Consider the following 21,263-nt stretch of genomic DNA (forward strand, 5'->3'; position numbering starts at 1 on the left):
GTGGGGGGGGGTATATGGTGTGTGTGTGTGTGGGGGGGGGGGTATATTGTGTGTGTGGGGGGGGGTATATTGTGTGTGTGTGTGGGGGGGGGGGGTATATTGTGTGTGTGGGGGGGGGTATATTGTGTGTGTGGGGGGGGGGGGTATATGTGTGTGTGTGTGGGGGGGGGTATATTGTGTGTGGGGGGGGGTATATTGTGGGGGGGGGGGTATATTGTGTGTGGGGGGGGGGTATATTGTGTGTGGGGGGGGGGGTATATAGTGTGTGTGTGTGTGGGGGGGGGGTAATAGTGTGTGTGTGGGGGGGGGGGTATATAGTGTGTGTGTGTGGGGGGGGGGTATATAGTGTGTGTGTGGGGGGGGGGTATATAGTGTGTGTGTGTGGGGGGGGGGTATATAGTGTGTGTGTGTGGGGGGGGGGTATATAGTGTGTGTGTGGGGGGGGGGGTATATAGTGTGTGTGTGTGGGGGGGGGGTGTATATAGTGTGTGTGTGTGGGGGGGGGGTGTATATAGTGTGTGTGTGGGGGGGGGTGTATATATGTGTGTGTGGGGGGGGGGGTGTATATAGTGTGTGTGTGGGGGGGGGTGTATATAGTGTGTGTGTGGGGGGGGGGGTGTATATAGTGTGTGTGTGGGGGGGGGGTGTATAGTGTGTGTGTGGGGGGGGGTGTATAGTGTGTGTGTGTGGGGGGGGTGTATAGTGTGGTGTGTGGGGGGGGGGTATATAGTGTGTGTGTGTGGGGGGGGGGTATATAGTGTGTGTGTGGGGGGGGGGTGTATAGTGTGTGTGGGGGGTATATTGTGTGTGTGTGTGTGGGGGGGGGGTATATTGTGTGTGTGTGGGGGGGGGGTATAATGTGTGTGTGGGGGGGGGTATATTGTGTGTGTGGGGGGGGTATATTGTGTGTGTGGGGGGGGGTATATTGTGTGTGTGGGGGTATATTGTGGGGGGGGGGTATATTGTGGGGGGGGGTATATTGTGTGTGGGGGGGGGGTATATAGTGTGTGTGTGTGTGTGTGGGGGGGGGTATATAGTGTGTGTGTGGGGGGGGGGGTATATAGTGTGGTGTGTGTGGGGGGGGGTATATAGTGTGTGTGTGTGGGGGGGGGTATATAGTGTGTGTGTGGGGGGGGTATATAGTGTGTGTGGGGGGGGTATATAGTGTGTGTGTGTGGGGGGGGGTATATATGTGTTGTGTGGGGGGGGGTATATGTGTGTGTGTGGGGGGGGGGTATATTGTGTGTGTGTGTGGGGGGGGGGTATATTGTGTGTTGTGGGGGGGGGTATATTTGTGTGTGGGGGGGGTATATTGTGTGTGTGGGGGGGGTATATTGTGTGGGGGGGTATATTGTGTGGGGGGGGTATATTGTGGGGGGGGGTATATTGTGGGGGGGGGTATATTGTGTGTGGGTGGGGGTATATAGTGTGTGTGTGTGTGTGGGGGGGGGTATATAGTGTGTGTGTGTGGGGGGGGGGGTATATAGTGTGTGTGTGTGGGGGGGGGTATATAGTGTGTGTGTGGGGGGGGGTATGTAGTGTGTGTGTGAGTGGGGGGGGGTATATAGTGTGTGTGGGTATATAGTGTGTGTGTGGGGGGGGTATATATAGTGTGTGTGTGGGGGGTAATAGTGTGTGCATGCATTAATGACCTACTTTTTTCTCACCTGGTGTCTACGTCGTGTGTGTGTGTGTGTATAGTGTGGTTACACCTTGGGTCAAGCAAATCAATACTGTCCAGACTACAGTTGTGGTCCATTGCGCCAACAAGACTTAGTAATGGCTCGGAGGGCATAATTATAAAAGGTGCCGAAGTTGTAGTCACACCTGGAGTGTCCCTCTTCCCTAGTGCAATAAATGAGGCTGCAGGGGGGTCTTGGAACGTAGCCATCCGCGCTTTCAGAAAGAGGAGCAACGTTAAGACCCAATATACAGGGTTACTCGTATTGATACAGAACATGATTCAAGGATCTGGCCGATCACCAGTAGGAAGTCCGTAAAGGACACCCTTTTATACGCTCATACCCCTGTTCATCCATAGGTAGGCACCGATAAATTTGCCATTAGGTATAAAATATCCTCCCTGACGCCCCCAACTCGAAATCTGACCGATCCCTGAATACATATATACAATCTGTCCACTTACCAAACACAATGTACAAATTAGATGGATGGGTTTTCGAGTGGAATATTCTCTTACCCCGTTTCGGGTAAAGAATTGTCCTCTTCCGCCCTGAAACTAGTGTCCTGTAGGCACTACCCCACTTTGATGACCCGGTGATGTTAGAATCCGCTGAATGAGGCTCCTTTCTATCATGAATGACCATTGTGGTGGTTTTCTTTCAGGTTTATTTCTTCTGTAGCGTCTCGGTGTGTCTTCCATCCCCATCAGAAAGCTGTACGTCCGATTGTGCCAATCTCACCCGCAGTAAGTGTCATTCCTTCCATGCAACTTGATTCTAGTCTTGGTACAAATGCCGGACTCTGCCAGTAGCCTCCTCGGTATGGTTGGTACGTTGGCAGAGCACCCTTCGTTACGTTCGCTGTCCCACCCACTGCATTAAGGGACGTTCCAGTCTTGCTCGAACACTAAATGCTTGGTCTTCAAGACTTGATACCGTGTGGGAGATGTGAAAAAGTAGAGCAACCAATCCGATCTTGACCATAGAGAAGCGGGTCCCTGACACGTTCATTTTTCTCCACCAGTTGTTCTTAATGTCCCCAATTGTAAGTCCACCCCTCACCCCCATCCTAACCCTCACCCCCATCCTAACCCTCACCCCCATCCTAACCCTCACCCCCATCCTAACCCTCACCCCCATCCTAACCCTCCCCACCTTTCTTCCAGTGGTCTTCCTTTCCTCTTAACATCCTTACTCTCTCCATTGAAGGTCGACGTGCTCACACCGATGGTTCGATGTACCTGGTGGGCACCTCTGGACCCCTGGTTTTCCAACAGGAAAAAGAATTAGGTAACAAGACTTTGACCCAGACCAATATGTCTCACACCCTTCCATGGTTCTTACAGATGTTGTCTCCTTAGGACTTGCCCGTCTCCAGGACTTGACCTCCACTCTTCCAGGCATCGTCTTTGCAGTCACGTTCCTCCTCATAGTGTTGCTCCTCGCTGGAGCTCTTAAACTTAAAAATGGTTTTACGATGTTGAAACACGAAGTAAACCCTTAAATAAAAGATTCTCACCTTTTGATGGATCCATTTTACATTACTTTAAAAAATAAAACACCCCACATTGGTAGAGTAACAGACTAAGGGGGGGGGGGGGGAGGTCTCTGAGGTGGAGCAGCATCATGTTGAGGACACTAGTCTTTGATAAGTCTATATTGTTCTTGCATAGGAATATGGTGGTGGTCTGTACCTAGTAATGCTATTGCAGAGATTTAAAGGAATGCTCCAGGTGAAGAGAACACGGTTATGCCTAGTGCAGCACCAGGGGGGCGGTGCATGCAAGAGAAAGCCTTTGTCATGCTCCGCCCACTCATGCCCTGCTCTAGTCAGAACACAGAATCCATTTAGCGCAGACCATTGCAGGGCAAGTTGTCGGAAGTCAAGATCTTCACCTAAAAACAATGACGTTCAGATTAAAGGGGCCATGTGATCACCTGATGGCTGTGTCTACAGAGCACAGGCCTGACGACCCCCAGAAAAAGTTGTGAAAATTTCCTCTAAATATGACGTACCTGGAGTTCAGTTTCTAAAATGTCGTGCAGGGTCTCGCTCTATAGCAACTTCCGGGCCCTTTGTCTTTAGGGAGAGGGACGGACACAACACTGTATCAAAACGTCCTCAAAGTTCAGCCTGACCGTTCAGCTTTCCGGTGAAATTGCGAAAATTAAACACGAGTTTTCAGACATTACAGGCAGGACCTGAAGGGGCGGAGGATGAATAATCGCGTTTTCTTTAAAGCTTCACTAAACTTTTGACATGTCATTAGGTTTGATCGGTTTGGGCTCAGATGCCGCCACCGATCGCTACAACAAAGCGGCAGAATCCCTCCGGTGAGTGCTGAGCCTCTTCGTTTCTAATCGGCTGTCCATACACCACGGGCTCGAGTCTGTCCATACACCACGGGCTCGAGTCTGTCCATACACCACGGGCTCGAGTCTGTCCATACACCACGGGCTCGAGTCTGTCCATACACCACGGGCTCGAGTCTGTCCATACACCACGGGCTCGAGTCTGTCCATACACCACGGGCTCGAGTCTGTCCATACACCACGGGCTCGAGTCTGTCCATACACCACGGGCTCGAGTCTGTCCATACACCACGGGCTCGAGTCTGTCCATACACCACGGGCTCGAGTCTGTCCATACACCACGGGCTCGAGTCTGTCCATACACCACGGGCTCGAGTCTGTCCATACACCACGGGCTCGAGTCTGTCCATACACCACGGGCTCGAGTCTGTCCATACACCACGGGCTCGAGTCTGTCCATACACCACGGGCTCGAGTCTGTCCATACACCACGGGCTCGAGTCTGTCCATACACCACGGGCTCGAGTCTGTCCATACACCACGGGCTCGAGTCTGTCCATACACCACGGGCTCGAGTCTGTCCATACACCACGGGCTCGAGTCTGTCCATACACCACGGGCTCGAGTCTGTCCATACACCACGGGCTCGAGTCTGTCCATACACCACGGGCTCGAGTCTGTCCATACACCACGGGCTCGAGTCTGTCCATACACCACGGGCTCGAGTCTGTCCATACACCACGGGCTCGAGTCTGTCCATACACCACGGGCTCGAGTCTGTCCATACACCACGGGCTCGAGTCTGTCCATACACCACGGGCTCGAGTCTGTCCATACACCACGGGCTCGAGTCTGTCCATACACCACGGGCTCGAGTGGAGCTCTCCCTGCTCAAACCCCCCCCCCCACCGATGAGAGTTCTAACGTCACTGACGTGTCAAGTTTTTTTAAGTTTACTTACTCTTTAAGTCTGAGTCCTCACTGCCCCTTAGGCCCTGCACTCGGCATAATGTGGCGCGTTTAATCTTCACGTCTCAATATTGGTGAGATTAAAGTCTTTCTATCGAGTGTTTTGCGATCCAGTTTTTGTTTTTTCTGTTATAATTTTGAAGATGGGGCTTGGAGAATCCACTGCACTAATCTATTTCTAAAGTCAGGGCAGTGAAGCATGCGGGACGGGACGGGAAGCCGCGTGTCGGACAGGTGTAGCTTTCATGCATTGTTAATAAGGTGGGGTCCAGCGTCAATGGAACTACATCTGGTAGGTGCCACACACTCGGGTACAAACAAATAACCATAAACGGTATATACTCGGGTTACAATCAATGTTTAATGTGCAGCTTGAGTCCCGGTCCCCGCAGCACCGGCGTCTTGTATGCATTAACACCAATACTCTGCTCCTGGCTTGTAGGGCTGAAGCCTGTCCTACTGTTCTAGAAAGGACCGGCCTGGAGTCTTCTAGTGACGTTGGGCAGATCACAACCAGTTGCTGAAGAATTGCTTGAAGAGCGGGGACTCGTTGCCTTCAGACACCACTTGGACCTGTAGATGAAATATAATCGTCTGTAGAATGACTCCATGTAGTGTCTGTCAGAACGGTGGACTGGGTGTAGGTGGAGGGCTGCTCACCTCCCTGACACGTCTGCTGTAGTAAATACTTGTATTACCCATGAAATAACGGAGGAGCATCTTTAATCCTGTTATTCCTCCTAGAAATTTATGACTGAATTGACTTCTGGGTGTTACCATTTTTCTCGTCCATTTTTTAAAATTAATTTAAAGGAGGAATAACAGGAATGGCAAAATGCGAAAAATGCTTCAGAACGGTTATGGGGGATACAAGTCACATAATCATCTGCCAGATACGGCCTTATGGAGGTAAAATAACTGCCGAAAGATACTATGAGCGCTGTGTGACGGATCCTTCATGTGCATGAGGTCTAATAAAATCCCCCTCCCCCCCCCCGTTCACAATGTACCCGCTGCTGAGCTTGTATTAACATGCCAGGGCCTTGTTGGCGGCACCGATCGCACATGCCCCGCCAGCTACAACCCTGGGCCAGACCATTACCTGCGAAGCCGTTACTGAACACAGCGGCTGATTGGGCTTTAACCCAACTGTGACGCTGCGATAATTTCACACTTCCGACAAACCATTTATACCGTAAACCTGAAGAAACTGTTTGTATCCCTCCTTCCCCAATGGGTCAAAGTGGGGAGAGAAGCCGGGAACAGGCTGTGATCTATCTTCCTGCTCTCACTTGCTGCTTCCCCTCCCTCTTCCCCTACACAGACCCAGGAAGTAAAACTCTTCACCCTTCTCCCGACTTCAAACAAGTGCCGCTCCCCGATTATTGCACCTAGAATAATGAGGCTCATTTGAAAGATTGTGGGCTTTAATAGGGTACCAGGCTCTAACGAGCTGAGCCTTGGCCTGTATAGTCTAGTCCCGGAAAGCGTTTAAAGGGGTTGTCCCAAGATTACATCTTATCCCCTAACCAGAGAATAGGTGAGAACGTGCTGATCAGTGTAGGTCCGACTGCTGGGACCCCAGACTGCTCGTGACCTATTACGTACACTCATGGCAGTGTAAGGGTTAATGGATGGGATTTAGGACTCACCTGAGTTTTTGGAGAATATTTCATGAGCGACAGGAACTCATTGGCGATCTCCAGTGATTGCTCCTTCTCTTCTTTATTTGCTTTTTTACCTGCAAAAATCACACTGCTGTTTCTGTTTTGTCATTTTCGCTTGATATTTTTTCCTACACACCCACATTTACCGTCCGTGTGGCTGATGTCTGTATTGGGTGTTGTGCCTGTCCGAGGACGGTTCTTGTGCCCAGAGGCGTAATACTTATAAGGCAAATCAGCCCCATTGGTGGTCTTTAGAAAAATATTTTCTTTTATGGCATTATATGATGCATAGTCACCCAACAAGGTGCTCAATGAAGCAGGAAAGTTTCTGCCGGGGCTAGACGGTGTGGGCAGCTGCCTAGGGTGCCTCTGTGGAGCAACGGTGCAGTTTATGGATATGTGATAATGTTTTGCCTAAATATCTTTGTACACCAATTGGACACGGAGTCTAAGCTGCTGATATTGCTACAGGTGTGAGATGGGGCAATTTAAAAGGGTGGGTGAGGGGGTTGAAACGCTGCCATGGGCACCAAGAGTGCTCGTCCTGCCCATGATAAAGCATCAAGTTCATTGAATGCACTTCTTAGCGAGATCCGCACTATGAGCGGGGTAACTAACACGCATTATGGTTTCCGTAACTGTATATTAAGGTTGGTCCCTGCTACTAATAGGCCATGAATACCTTTCCAAACGTAGAGTTTCCCCGCAGTGTCCAGGATGAAGCAGTCGTCCGATATCAGCTGCTCCTTCTGAAAGATGGCCCCGTCCGCCACTCGGGACACCTGCATCTTGCCGCTGGCGTTCGAGACCTGTGTTGGACAATGTGGTGAGACCGTGGTGGGTACTGGGTGTCACGTTATAGGATCATGATCCGTGGTCTATACCTGATATAGCACCGCTCCTCTTGTGTGTATTTTATCTGCTTCCTTGTCATCCTCGGCACATCCTTCCTTTAGAGATTCTGGTCTTTTCCCCAATATCTAGATATAAATGTGCGTTAACACCTATGCATTTGCCAACAAACCATTAGTGTTCCACCATTGTTATTGAGCGGCACGTGGTACCTGTATCATTTCCTCCGGCTCCTCCCCATCTTGTATAATTTCAACCTTTGCAGCTCCACGACGCTCGCTGTCTCGTATCTGATTGGCCAGATCACGTGCACGGTTCCTTTCCAACATGTTGGACTGAGATCCCGACCAGACATAAATAAACTGGGTGGGACGGAGAATGAAGGAACAAAATCTAAATATAAAAATATCTCTGCGCGGTAGTTACATCAGTGGTGGCGTCAGGTGGTAGATCAATAGGCAACGAGAAGAAAGCAAACCCGAGCTGATAGTTACAGGCAACACGGAGTGAGACACCGAAACAAGTGGCCCGACCGATCCTTCTCCAGCTCTCCCATTTCTGAGACCACCCCTCCTCACCTGTCATATGTGGCAGACCACCCCTCCTCATCTGTCATATGGGCCGGACCACCCCCTCCTCACCTGTCATAGGTGCCGGACCACCCCCTCCTCATCTGTCATATGTGCCGGACCACCCCCTCCTCATCTGTCATATGGGCCGGACCACCCCCTCCTAATCTGTCATAGGTGCCGGACCACCCCTCCTCATCTGTCATATGTGCCAGACCACCCCTCCTCATCTGTCATATGGGCCGGACCACCCCCTCCTCACCTGTCATAGGTGCCGGACCACCCCCTCCTCATCTGTCATTTGTGCCGGACCACCCCCTCCTCATCTGTCATATGTGTCGGACCACCCCCTCCTCATCTGTCATATGGGCCGGACCACCCCCTCCTCATCTGTCATATGGGCCAGACCACCCCTCCTCATCTGTCATAGGTGCCGGACCACCCCCTCCTCATCTGTCATTTGTGCCGGACCACCCCCTCCTCATCTGTCATATGGGCTGGACCACCCCCTCCTCATCTGTCATATGGGCCGGACCAACCCCTCCTCATCTATCATATGGGCCGGACCACCCACTACTCATCTGTCATATGTGCCGGACCACCCCCTCCTCATCTGTCATATGGGCCGGACCACCCCCTCCTCACCTGTCATAGGTGCCGGACCACCCCCTCCTCATCTGTCATATGGGCCGGACCCCCCCTCCTAATCTGTCATGTGGGCCGGACCACCCCCTCCTCATCTGTCATATGGGCCGGACCACCCCCTCCTCATCTGTCATATGGGCCGGACCACCCCCTCCTCATCTGTCATATGGGCCGGACCACCCCCTCCTCATCTGTCATATGGGCCGGACCACCCCCTCCTCATCTGTCATATGAGCCGGACCACCCCCTCCTCATCTGTCATATGGGCCGGACCCCCCCTCCTAATCTGTCATGTGGGCCGGACCACCCCCTCCTCATCTGTCATATGGGCCGGACCACCCCCTCCTCATCTGTCATATGGGCCGGACCCCCCCTCCTAATCTGTCATGTGGGCCGGACCACCCCCTCCTCATCTGTCATATGGGCCGGACCACCCCCTCCTCATCTGTCATATGGGCCGGACCACCCCCTCCTCATCTGTCATATGGGCCGGACCACCCCCTCCTCATCTGTCATATGGGCCGGACCACCCCCTCCTCATCTGTCATATGAGCAGGACCACCCCCTCCTCATCTGTCATATGGGCCGGACCAACCCCTCCTCATCTGTCATATGGGCCGGACCACCCCCTCCTCACCTGTCATATGGGCCGGACCACCCCCTCCTCATCTGTCATATGTGCCGGACCACTCCCTCCTCATCTGTCATATGTGCCGGACCACTCCCTCCTCATCTGTCATATGTGCCGGACCACCCCCTCCTCATCTGTCATATGTGCCGGACCACCCCCTCCTCATCTGTCATATGTGCCGGACCACCCCCTCCTCATCTGTCATATGTGTCGGACCACCCCCTCCTCATCTGTCATATGGGCCGGACCACCCCCTCCTCATCTGTCATATGGGCCGGACCACCCCCTCCTCATCTGTCATATGTGCCGGACCACCCCCTCCTCATCTGTCATATGTGCCGGACCACCCCCTCCTCATCTGTCATATGTGCCGGACCACCCCCTCCTCATCTGTCATATGGGCCGGACCAACCCCTCCTCATCTGTCATATGGGCCGGACCACCCCCTCCTCATCTGTCATATGGGCCGGACCACCCCCTCCTCATCTGTCATATGGGCCGGACCACCCCCTCCTCATCTGTCATATGGGCCGGACCACCCCCTCCTCATCTGTCATATGGGCCGGACCACCCCCTCCTCATCTGTCATATGGGCCGGACCACCCCCTCCTCATCTGTCATATGGGCCAGACCACTCCTAACCCAATAATGTGCTGGGTGGGTGGTTATAGATAAATACTAAGTTTCCATGGTTATAGGGTTTGCCTCAACACAAGACCTCCTTTCTTGAGTGTAGCCGGCCCAGCGATCAGCTGATTGCCTTCCCCCAGATCTGGAGCAGCTCACGGCTGGGCCACACACTCCTCCTGCAGCGGCACCTGTGGGGGAAATATGTTATTACATGGCACGCATTCAAATGAGTGGGTGACCATGTAATACGTGTACCAGTGTGTGTGGGGGGGGGGGGGAAGCTTTGTTTTTGGCTCCATGCTAATGGGGGCCCTAATAGGACACTTGGACAGGGATTGTCTTCATGAGATATTGGGGGGTTGACTTGGTTGGAAAACCCTTTTTCAAATTATTTTCCTCAGGAATGAGTTGATCATGGGGAGTACTGGGACCTCCACAATCGGCTGTGAATTTGGAGCATGCTCACGACAACCTAAAATGTTTTTGTTTGTGTAAAACTGTTGAACGTGCGAGAAACCTGCAAAACCTAGTGGTCAGGTGCGTGATAAATATGGTGCGGTTTGTGTGAATTTCGGCATGCCCCAAGTTTTAATCCTACACGAGCACGACCTCTTAGTTTTTCTCTTAAATCGAATATTACCAAATTAAAGTGAGGTTCCTGCTTTCAGCCCCCACACCCGTTCTTACATCACCAGAATTTCTAATCCGCCAGAATGGAAGGAGCTTCTAGACCACGCCCTGTTAATTCTATATTTTTGTATCCGTACAGACTTTTAATATTTTTTTTTTCTAATTGGTTTTTATTCTGACTGTATATTTTTTACTACATTGGACAGCCAAGTTGCCTGACCTGCTGCTCAGAAAACGACTGTTGTGGGCATGCTCTATGTGCAGTAGTCACTGTGCAAGCAGGGGGAGGGGTGATCTGTGCCTGTAATCTATTGTCAATGGTGGATCCCGTGTTATCTGCCTCGACCTTTATTAGAGGTGTTACCTCTGACAATGCGATCACTATAAAACAAGAATTGTTAGGCTTTGTTCATACTAGCGTTGACAGCCATGTCGGATCTGTTCGTGAATGGATCTTGATTTGATTTAATTGATCCATAGAGGCCCGTCTGTTTTCCTTCAGGTATTTTGAGGCACATTTTTTCTGCCTTACAAAAAAAAAGGGCTGTGTGAACATACCCTAAGAGTGTAGTGCTTGTTTTTAGCGGTTTTTGTCTTTTTGTAGACTGTTTTTGGTAGTGGTGCCCTGAGGAAATTATTATTATTTTTTTTTCCAGGGGTGCCTCTAGTCTGAAAACGTTGGGAAACTCTGGCCTAGGTTATCCAGTAAACTTCAAAGGGTTGTCTGGTTTAGAAAACCCATTCTCATATACCCTATTAGTGAATTATGAGTTAATCGAGGGGGGGTCCCCTGTTAAGGATCCTCATCTCTTGGTCAGAGTGGAGAGCGGTCACATAGAGCGTCTCTGAAGGTCCTGTCCTGCACTCAATCCATTGATTTAAATGGACACTGTGTAATGCTTCATTTCCCCTGTGGTGGTGCTGCAGGGAAAGCCCACTGCCAGGTTTCCCCACAGGTTACAGCTGATCGCTGGAGGTCCTAGCAAGGGGAAACTTTGTGAACTTTGTCAAAGGGCCCTTCTAACACGTAAGGATTGTCCAAAGCGGAGAACCCCTTAAATTTTCACGCCCATCTGGGAAAATTTGTTCTATTTTGTGAACTAACCGATAAAACAAGCTGAATTTTGACAACTTTACACGTTTGTCCAAAGTGGTCATTGGGCGCACTGTTTTCCCTGACAGGCAGCTATACAGAGACACGCACGCACGCACGCACACCCACCTTCCCGTATATAAGGCCTAACAGTCCCCTTAATATAAAACTTGAATCCATTCGACCATTGACATAAAGTACTGGACACCTGTTTGGATGGTGCTTGGTGGATTATCGGGACATAACACCATTCTGCATGTACATTTTTATACCATGGAAGTCAACTCCATTTCTATATTGATTCTATATAGATCCAACTGTACAAAATGCCCAACTTGTTAAATTGTCAGTATAGTCCAGGTTTCTTTATACTATTCACCACAACGTCCACCAAAAAAAGTTATATATGCAGGAAAAAAAGACATGTACCTTAGATAGAACCAAAGCAGGAACCACATCAAGAGCTTCAACAGGCAGAAGGAAGAGAAGAAGACCAGGAGAAGGTTAGATGATGTGAGGAGCTTCATGAAGAGCAGAAGGACGAGAAGAAGACCAGGAGAAGGTTAGACGATATGAAGAGCTTCATGAAGGGCAGAAGGACGAGAAGAAGACCAGGAGAAGGTTAGACGATGTGAAGAGCTTCATGAAGGGCAGAAGGATGAGAAGAAGACCAGGAGAAGGTTAGACGATGTGAAGAGCTTCATGAAGGGCAGAAGGATGAGAAGAAGACCAGGAGAAGGTTAGCTGATGTGAGGAGCTTCATGAAGGGCAGAAGGACGAGAAGAAGACCAGGAGAAGGTTAGATGATGTGAGGAGCTTCATGAAGAGCAGAAGGACGAGAAGAAGACCAGGAGAAGGTTAGACAATGTGAGGAGCTTCATGAAGAGCAGAAGGATGAGAAGAAGACCAGGAGAAGGTTAGACAATGTGAAGAGCTTCATGAAGGGCAGAAGGACGAGAAGAAGACCAGGAGAAGGTTAGACGATAAGAAGAGCTTCATGAAGGGCAGAAGGACGAGAAGAAGACCAGGAGAAGGTTAGACGATATGAAGAGCTTCATGAAGGGCAGAAGGACGAGAAGAAGACCAGGAGAAGGTTAGACGATGTGAAGAGCTTCATGAAGGGCAGAAGGATGAGAAGAAGACCAGGAGAAAGTTAGATGATGTGAGGAGCTTCATGAAGGGCAGAAGGACGAGAAGAAGACCAGGAGAAGGTTAGATGATGTGAGGAGCTTGATGAAGGGCAGAAGGACGAGAAGAAGACCAGGAGAAGGTTCGATAATGTGAGAAGCTTCATGAAGGGCAGAAGGAAGAGAAGAAGACCAGGAGAAGGTTAGATGATGTGAAGAGCTTCATGAAGGACGAGAAGAAGACCAGGAGAAGGTTAGATGATGTGAAGAGCTTCATGAAGGGCAGAAGGACGAGAAGAAGACCAGGAGAAGGTTAGACGATGTGAAGAGCTTCATGAAGGGCAGAAGGACGAGAAGAAGACCAGGAGAAGGTTAGACGATGTGAAGAGCTTCATGAAGGGCAGAAGGACGAGAAGAAGACCAGGAGAAGGTTAGACGATGTGAAGAGCTTCATGAAGGGCAGAAGGAGGAGAAGAAGACCAGGAGAAGGTTAGACGATGTGAGAAGCTTCATGAAGGGCAGAAGGACGAGAAGAAGACCAGGAGAAGGTTAGATGATGTGAGGAGCTTGATGAAGGGCAGAAGGACGAGAAGAAGACCAGGAGAAGGTTAGATAATGTGAGAAGCTTCATGAAGGGCAGAAGGAAGAGAAGAAGACCAGGAGAAGGTTAGATGATGTGAAGAGCTTCATGAAGGACGAGAAGAAGACCAGGAGAAGGTTAGATGATGTGAGGAGCTTGATGAAGGGCAGAAGGACGAGAAGAAGACCAGGAGAAGGTTAGATAATGTGAGAAGCTTCATGAAGGGCAGAAGGAAGAGAAGAAGACCAGGAGAAGGTTAGATGATGTGAAGAGCTTCATGAAGGACGAGAAGAAGACCAGGAGAAGGTTAGATGATGTGAAGAGCTTCATGAAGGACGAGAAGAAGACCAGGAGAAGGTTAGACGATGTGAAGAGCTTCATGAAGGGCAGAAGGACGAGAAGAAGACCAGGAGAAGGTTAGACGATGTGAAGAGCTTCATGAAGGGCAGAAGGACGAGAAGAAGACCAGGAGAAGGTTAGACGATGTGAAGAGCTTCATGAAGGGCAGAAGGAGGAGAAGAAGACCAGGAGAAGGTTAGACGATGTGAAGAGCTTCATGAAGGGCAGAAGGACGAGAAGAAGACCAGGAGCAGGTTAGATGATGTGAGAAGCTTCATGAAGGGCAGAAGAACGAGAAGAAGACCAGGAGAAGGTTAGATGATGTGAAGAGCTTCATGAAGGACGAGCAGACCAGCAGAAGGTTAGACGATGTGAAGAGCTTCATAAAGGGCAGAAGGACAAGAAGAAGACCAGGAGAAGGTTAGACGATGTGAAGAGCTTCATGAAGGAAACATCAAACTGGAAAAATACACGCCCCAGTCACATCCGTAACAAGTTAGAGTAAGGACTTTGCCTATATTTGCTTGAAGAGCAGAGCGAAGGAGAAGTCTAACATGTCCCTAGGATAGAAGCAGCAGAGATGTTGAGTGATGAAGACCACTACGCTGTCTAAGGTTGAGTGATGTTGACAGAAATGGTCTTCACTGCTCATGGCTGTATCTGGTTCAGATGGCCTCATGGCCTTGTAGAAATGGGTTACCCATGATCTACCTCTTGTAGTTTCCGATTTTTAAAAGCAACCGTGTTTTGAGAGGCCCCCAAAGAGCCAAACGTTGTGCTGATAAGAAAGCACTGGTGCGAAGAAAGACAAAGGAAATGCTCCCAACATTGGAATCCTAAATCGCCCTGCTCTGCTTGACTAAGCCCCCCAAAACTGCCTAGAAATGCCCCATTTTATGTAAATCTGACTTGTTCCGATCCCACTTGTGGGTCAGTCCCGTGAAAAATGGGGATGTTGGGAGGTATCAGTCATTTCTGCCACAGTTCATAGAACGAGCAAAGCACAAGAAAAAGTAATATCTCAAAGTGACCGGCACCCTGTAGAGATGCCGCGGCGGGCTGTCCGCGTGAAGCGGCACAATGTGTGGTGGACCCGAGGGGCCTAGTATCTTCCCCGCAGCTTTCATTATTAATACGTTGGCATATTAAGTAAAATCCTATCGGTAACCTGTGGCTGAAGAATTGAGACTCAATCCAATGATTCCAGGTGATAAATTGTAGTGTCGATGTTGTTTCCTTCCATTAATATTTATGGCAGATCATAGTTGATATCGATGTATGTGAGGGACCCCAATAGATAGCGAAAAACAAGTTCTTCTTCCAAGTGCTGTGCCGCTAGGAGCGCATTATAATGTACGGCACTGCAGCATCATTATAATCTATGGTGATGTCATATCATTATTATAATCCTCTATGGTGATGTAATATTATAATCCTCTATGGTGATGTAATATTATAATGATCTATGGTGATGTCGTTATTATAATCATCTATGGTGATGTCATTATTATAATCCTCTATGGTGACGTCGTATCATTATTATATTCCTCTATGGTGACGGCGTGGGGCTATTATAGTCTGTGATGATGTAGTAATCTCCCCTGATCGTACATTTAGTGTTCATATTATTGATCTGTTAATGTTAGCGGGATCCCCTTTAAAGGACTCTACAGTGTTGTGAAAATCTCCCGCACTGGCAGCAATCAGAAGAGGGTGCAACTTTCTAACATGTCCCCCATCCCGAAACATGCAGCGTACAGAGAACATCCTGGAAACTCCACATCCCATTATCTCCTGGTTCCAACGTGACGCTGCTGTTATTATTACCTTTCCTGTGTCCAGAATAAAACAATCCCCGTTATTAAAGCTGTCCCACGTCAAGTCCGTCTCCGCAGCCCGTATGTGTTTCCGTCCCCTCACGTGGTAGAGACGGTGGGCCGGGGCAACTGGTTGCTTTTCTGCTTGTTGAAAACCGGAAGAAACTCCTCCATCCTATAATGTGCAGGAATGGATGGAAAAAGTCAGACGTAGGATATAAAAAACATAATAATCCCCATTAGCAAAATTCCTTTAATCTGGTATCCTATAATCCAGAAAGTCTGATAATCCTTGCAGGTCTGATTGTAGCCAGATCAAAGGCATTTTTATGGGATCCGATAGGCATTAGAGTATTAAGCACTTATGAAAGGAAAAGGCTGGATGACAAAGTGATGTCACACTACATGTATAAGATCTATAAAGATGTCATGGAATAACGCACAGCGATGTCACACTACATGTATAAGATCTATAAAGATGTCATGGAATAACGCACACAGTGATGTCACACTACATGTATAAGATCTATAAAGATGTCATGGAATAATACACAGCGATGTCACACTACATGTATAAGATCTATAAAGATGTCATGGAATAACGCACACAGTGATGTCACACTACATGTATAAGATTTATAAAGATGTCATGGAATAATACACAGTGATGTCACCCTACATGTATAAGATCTATAAAGTCATGGAATAACGCACAAAGCGATGTCACACTACATGTATAAGATCTATAATGTCATGGAATAATGCACACAGTGATGTCACACTACATGTATAAGATCTATAATGATGTCATGGAATAACGCACACAGCGATGTCACACTACATGTATAAGATCTATAAAGATGTCATGGAATAATACACAGTGATGTCACACTACATGTATAAGATCTATAATGATGTCATGGAATAACGCACACAGTGATGTCACACTACAGGTATAAGATCTATAATGATGTCATGGAATAATACACAGTGATGTCACACTACAGGTATAAGATCTATAATGATGTCATGGAATAATACACACAGTGATGTCACACTACATGTATAAGATCTATAATGATGTCATGGAATAATACACAGTGATGTCACACTACAGGTATAAGATCTATAATGATGTCATGGAATAATACACACAGTGATGTCACACTACATGTATAAGATCTATAAAGATGTCATGGAATAACGCACACAGTGATGTCACACTACATGTATAAGATCTATAAAGATGTCATGGAATAACGCACACAGTGATGTCACACTACATGTATAAGATCTAGAAAGATGTCATGGAATAACACACAGTGATGTCACACTACATGTATAAGATCTATAATGATGTCATAGAATAATACACAGTGATGTCACACTACATGTATAAGATCTATAATGATGTCATGGAATAATACACACAGTGATGTCACACTACATGTATAAGATCTATAATGATGTCATGGAATAATACACACAGTGATGTCACACTACATGCATAAGATCTATAATGATGTCATGGAATAATACACACAGTGATGTCACACTACATGTATAAGATCTATAAAGATGTCAGTCATGGAATAATACACACAGTGATGTCACACTACATGTATAAGATCTATAATGATGTCATGGAATAACACACACAGTGATGTCACACTACATGTATAAGATCTATAAAGATGTCATGGAATAATACACAGTGATGTCACACTACATGTATAAGATCCACAATGATGTCACCGGAATAACGCACACAGTGATGTCACACTACATGTATAAGATCTATAATGATGTCATGGAATAACGCACACAGTGATGTCACACTACATGTATAAGATCTATAATGTCATGGAATAATGGACACAGTGATGTCACACTACATGTATAAGATCCATAATGATGTCACCGGAATAATGCACACAGTGATGTCAAATAATCATGGTTTACTGCGTATCACAACACATTATAAGGATGATTCACAAAGTGATGTCACAAAACAGGAGTAACCGCGTCCCACTACATGCATAATAAACATAATGATGTCATAGGGATAATGCACACAGTGATATCACACTACATGTATAATATCTACAATGTCGTCACCGGAATAATGCACACAGTGATGTCACACTACATGTATAAGACCTATAATGTCACAGGAATAATGCACACAGTGATGTCACACTACATGTATAAGATGTATAATAATGTCATGGAATAATGCACACTGATGTCACACTACATGCATAATAAACATAATGATGTCATAGGGATAATGCACACAGTGATGTCATGCAATCACGGTTACTGTGTATCACAACACATAGGAAAAATTCACAAAGTGATGTCACAAAACGGGAATAACAAACATACTGAAGTCATAGGAAAGAGGTATTGCACACAGTGATGTCACTGTATAGGATAAATGCACACAGTGATGTCATAGAACAGGGATAATAAACCGTGACCACTGTGGTATTGCCGTAGATATCTTATAAACACGTGGCAGATTGGACGTTGGGCCACCTCCAGTTCCAGAGCCTAGGTGCGACTACAAGCGCTGCACCCCCTACAATCACGCCCCTGGAAGGTCTGTAATGGAGGCCATATTGGTTGTCACCCAGCCTTCCCAGGAACATATATAATAGACGCAGCTGCAGTGAAATATAATTGCTTACAATTTCAGAGAAGGGGAAGAGAAATTCAACCGCTTTAATTGTATGATTTTATAATTCTGTGCTGATCGATCTGTCCGATAACAAACACGTCACTTACCAAATAGGTGACTCCCCTGGGAAATAAAGACATGAACTCCGCACTTTCGTTACCCTGCGTTTCACGGTTCTGAGTGGGTTTTTCACCCATGTGCATATGGAGCTGAGAACTGTAGATGGCGCCCGCGGCCCTCTCATCCACAGAGGTTCCGTTTCCTGCGGTGGAACAAGATGGGAAAGTAAAAATGTGGGGGGGGGGGCATGTGGATGCTCCACCAAACCCATAGACCGGGGTGCTCCCGAACACTCACCGTTCCAGACGTAAGTGTGGTTGCCGTCCGGTGAATTAATAACCAGGAGGTATGTGTCTCCAGAGTGAAACACGCCGTGACTCTCACTTGGCACTGGAATCAACTTCATCTTTTCAATGCGGAAAACATGGAGCCCTGGATCAGAAACCGATGCGGGAAATCTCAGATCTCTGTGGTGGAACAAAATACAAGTAGATGTGAGGTCTCGGGCACGTCCTCCGTGGCTGATCTAGTATTGGCCTCCTGTGATGATGGGCCACAGAACTTCTCCAGAGCTGCCCTTCTGCCCTGGATCTTACCCCCTCGCTGCCACAACTATATTTTTTTTTTTTCCTCCCTGCCTTCCAAAAGTCACAACTTTATTGTTTTTCCATCGACAGCCGTATTGGGGCTTGTGTATGTATTGTACTATATACCAGTTACTATTAGGGTCCTGCCTAGGAGCAGAAACATGGCAGATCTGGGGGTCTTCATTAGGCTCCTAGGTTGCCATGGCAATCATCAGCACCCGGCATTCGCGTTGTGGAGGGCAATGGGGTGACGAGGGTTACTTCTACGATCTACTGTATTGTATAGTCACTGTAGGGCTTGTAAAAGTAAATGAGTCCTAACAGTGTGAGGGCCACAAGGAAAAGTGGTTTGAAGAAAGTGATAGAATGACTCAACGACTTGTCAGACTGAGAAATCTCCGTACACGTTGATCCATATTCTGGTATCGATCCTATAAAACCTTTCGTCATTAGATACAGTAGCAGGTGAAGTGATTGGTGGAGCATCCAAGCAGAATGCACAGGAGTAAAGAAGAGGGATGTGGGCAAGAGACAGGATGCAGTTACACAGTAAAAAAAAGGAAACCACAAGCAGGCAGGGTGGGTAACGGAAGAATCAAAGGAAGGAAACCGCAATGAATTCAAATATTGAGAAACAGATGGCGTGGAACTCTGTTAGTGAGCAACATAAGACTCGAAATATCGAAATCCATTGTAACACCCACCCCAAGGAGCTCATTAGAGACGTCCGTGGTGTCGAGGATCGACTACCTGCCAGAAGAGTAAACCCGAGCCCAGTCAACTATCAATTTAGAGCGTATCATTGCTCCGTATCGCAACTTTAATATTTTATACGTGACCCTCAGTGTCCAGTACAGAGCAGAGATTTCGAGATATGGACACTGTTCCTAGAAACGGAGGGGTGATGTTGACCCTATGAACTAGGGGTCCGCTACCCTTAGAAGGCCATGACTAAAGGTCTGGATGGTGGCACCTCCGTGGATTCCACATGCCTCCTCCTGTGCTAGGTTTGCCCTGGTGACCCGTCACACGTCTCCTGCCCAGTGTTGTGTATCTGTGGCGGTGCAGGTATCGGGTGACTCTCACACTATTTACAGATGGTGTACTTACTTTGCACTTGGACCTCCGTACATCTTGACTCTGTCAAAAAAGATGGACAGGTGAGTGAGCAGGTGTGATATTAAACAAGTGGAGCAAAAACCTTCTCTACTGCTGTAAATTGGTCCCGAGTGTTTGTGCGGAGTCCCCCAGTGCTACCCCTGTACCCGAGGACTGGATCGCTGCGTTTCTTAGTACGGAGCTCCCTTCACATCGGATTGTGCCACATCCCCGCGTGTTGGGTTTTGTCCCCCCGTCTTTCTCACCTCGCTCTCGTCCTCCTTCCTCGCTCTCGTCTTCCTTCCTCGCTCTCGTCTTCCTTCCTCGCTCTCGTCTTCCTTCCTTGCTCTTGTCTTCGTTCCTCGCTCTTGTCGGTGCAGTCACCACACCCTGTTAGGTCTCGAGGGTTCGCTTTTTTTTATACAAGTCTGAGGCTTTTTTTTAAAGTTAGGAAAATACAGAGAGGGAGGGTAAAGTATGACTCAATGTCAGGAGGGAGAGCTGCAGACCATGAACGAGACCGCCTGCGGCAGCAAACAGCCGGGGAAGGGAAATAGAAAGAACTTTTTACCTTCCAAGCTGAAAGGTAATAGAATACCTAACACAACCCCCATCCTCCCCAGGAAGAGAGGGCGGGATGATGGGAGGAACATACAGTATGAGGAGCATCTGCAAACAGAAGATACACAAAGAGCCAACACATGAGATAGTAAAAGTATAACACAATGTGCACAATAACAACACAACTGTAAGAAGGGAAACGGGAGAGTCCTCCGAGCCACACGACACCGTCACATACTAACATCCAAATAACGAAAGATACACAGGAGATAGATAGATAGATAGATAGATAGATAGATATGAGAGAGATAGATAGATAGATAGATATGAGATAGATAGATAGATAGATATGAGATAGATAGATAGATATGAGATAGATATGAGATAGATAGATAGATAGATATGAGATAGATGGATAGATAGATAGATATGAGATAGATAGATAGATATGAGAGATAGATAGATAGATATGAGAGAGATAGATAGATAGATATGAGAGAGATAGATAGATAGATATGAGATAGATAGATAGATAGATAGATATGATATAGATAGATATGAGAGAGATAGATAGATAGATAGATATGAGATAGATAGATAGATATGAGAGAGATAGATAGATAGATAGATATGAGAGAGATAGATAGATAGATAGATAGATAGATAGATAGATAGATAGATAGATAGATATGCCCATCAATGCAAAGAAAACCAACATCATGGTGTTCCA

The 21,263-nt window shown here is 47.7% G+C and overlaps 2 protein-coding genes across 2 annotated transcripts in view; one reads left to right on the forward strand and one right to left on the reverse strand.

Annotated features, from left to right (window-relative positions):
• Positions 1 to 3,958, forward strand: part of LOC142663105 (zona pellucida sperm-binding protein 1-like) — a 47,215-nt gene extending 43,257 nt beyond the window's left edge. The window contains exons 9-14 of the mRNA XM_075841405.1: positions 1,850 to 1,985; positions 2,347 to 2,428; positions 2,892 to 2,972; positions 3,044 to 3,174; positions 3,356 to 3,415; positions 3,953 to 3,958. Coding sequence (XP_075697520.1) covers positions 1,850 to 1,985; positions 2,347 to 2,428; positions 2,892 to 2,972; positions 3,044 to 3,174; positions 3,356 to 3,415; positions 3,953 to 3,958 — 496 coding nt within the window. The remainder of the gene's footprint in view (positions 1 to 1,849; positions 1,986 to 2,346; positions 2,429 to 2,891; positions 2,973 to 3,043; positions 3,175 to 3,355; positions 3,416 to 3,952) is intronic.
• Positions 3,959 to 5,303: 1,345 nt separating this feature from the next.
• Positions 5,304 to 20,608, reverse strand: CAPG (capping actin protein, gelsolin like). The gene is made up of 10 exons (XM_075842908.1): positions 20,239 to 20,608; positions 19,985 to 20,014; positions 18,585 to 18,754; positions 18,335 to 18,489; positions 15,555 to 15,719; positions 7,696 to 7,845; positions 7,516 to 7,611; positions 7,314 to 7,440; positions 6,617 to 6,705; positions 5,304 to 5,537 (listed from the first exon to the last, which is right to left on the reverse strand). The coding sequence occupies exons 2-10, from the start codon at positions 20,005 to 20,007 to the stop codon at positions 5,472 to 5,474; spliced, it is 1,041 nt and encodes a 346-aa protein (XP_075699023.1). The 5' UTR covers positions 20,008 to 20,014; positions 20,239 to 20,608; the 3' UTR covers positions 5,304 to 5,471.
• Between the last annotated feature and the right edge of the window lie 655 nt (positions 20,609 to 21,263).

The sequence above is a fragment of the Rhinoderma darwinii genome, chromosome 11 (genome assembly GCF_050947455.1).
Source record: "Rhinoderma darwinii isolate aRhiDar2 chromosome 11, aRhiDar2.hap1, whole genome shotgun sequence".
Classification (NCBI taxonomy): domain Eukaryota; kingdom Metazoa; phylum Chordata; class Amphibia; order Anura; family Rhinodermatidae; genus Rhinoderma; species Rhinoderma darwinii.

Coding starts and splice junctions, on each gene's coding strand:
- CAPG (XM_075842908.1), bottom strand. CDS start 20,007: ATGTACGGAGGTCCAAGTGCAAA. Junction 7,612..7,695: donor AGCCGGAGGAAATGATACAG/GTACCACGTGCC, acceptor ATTTATATCTAG/ATATTGGGGAAAAGACCAGA. Junction 7,441..7,515: donor GAGGAGCGGTGCTATATCAG/GTATAGACCACG, acceptor TGTCCAACACAG/GTCTCGAACGCCAGCGGCAA.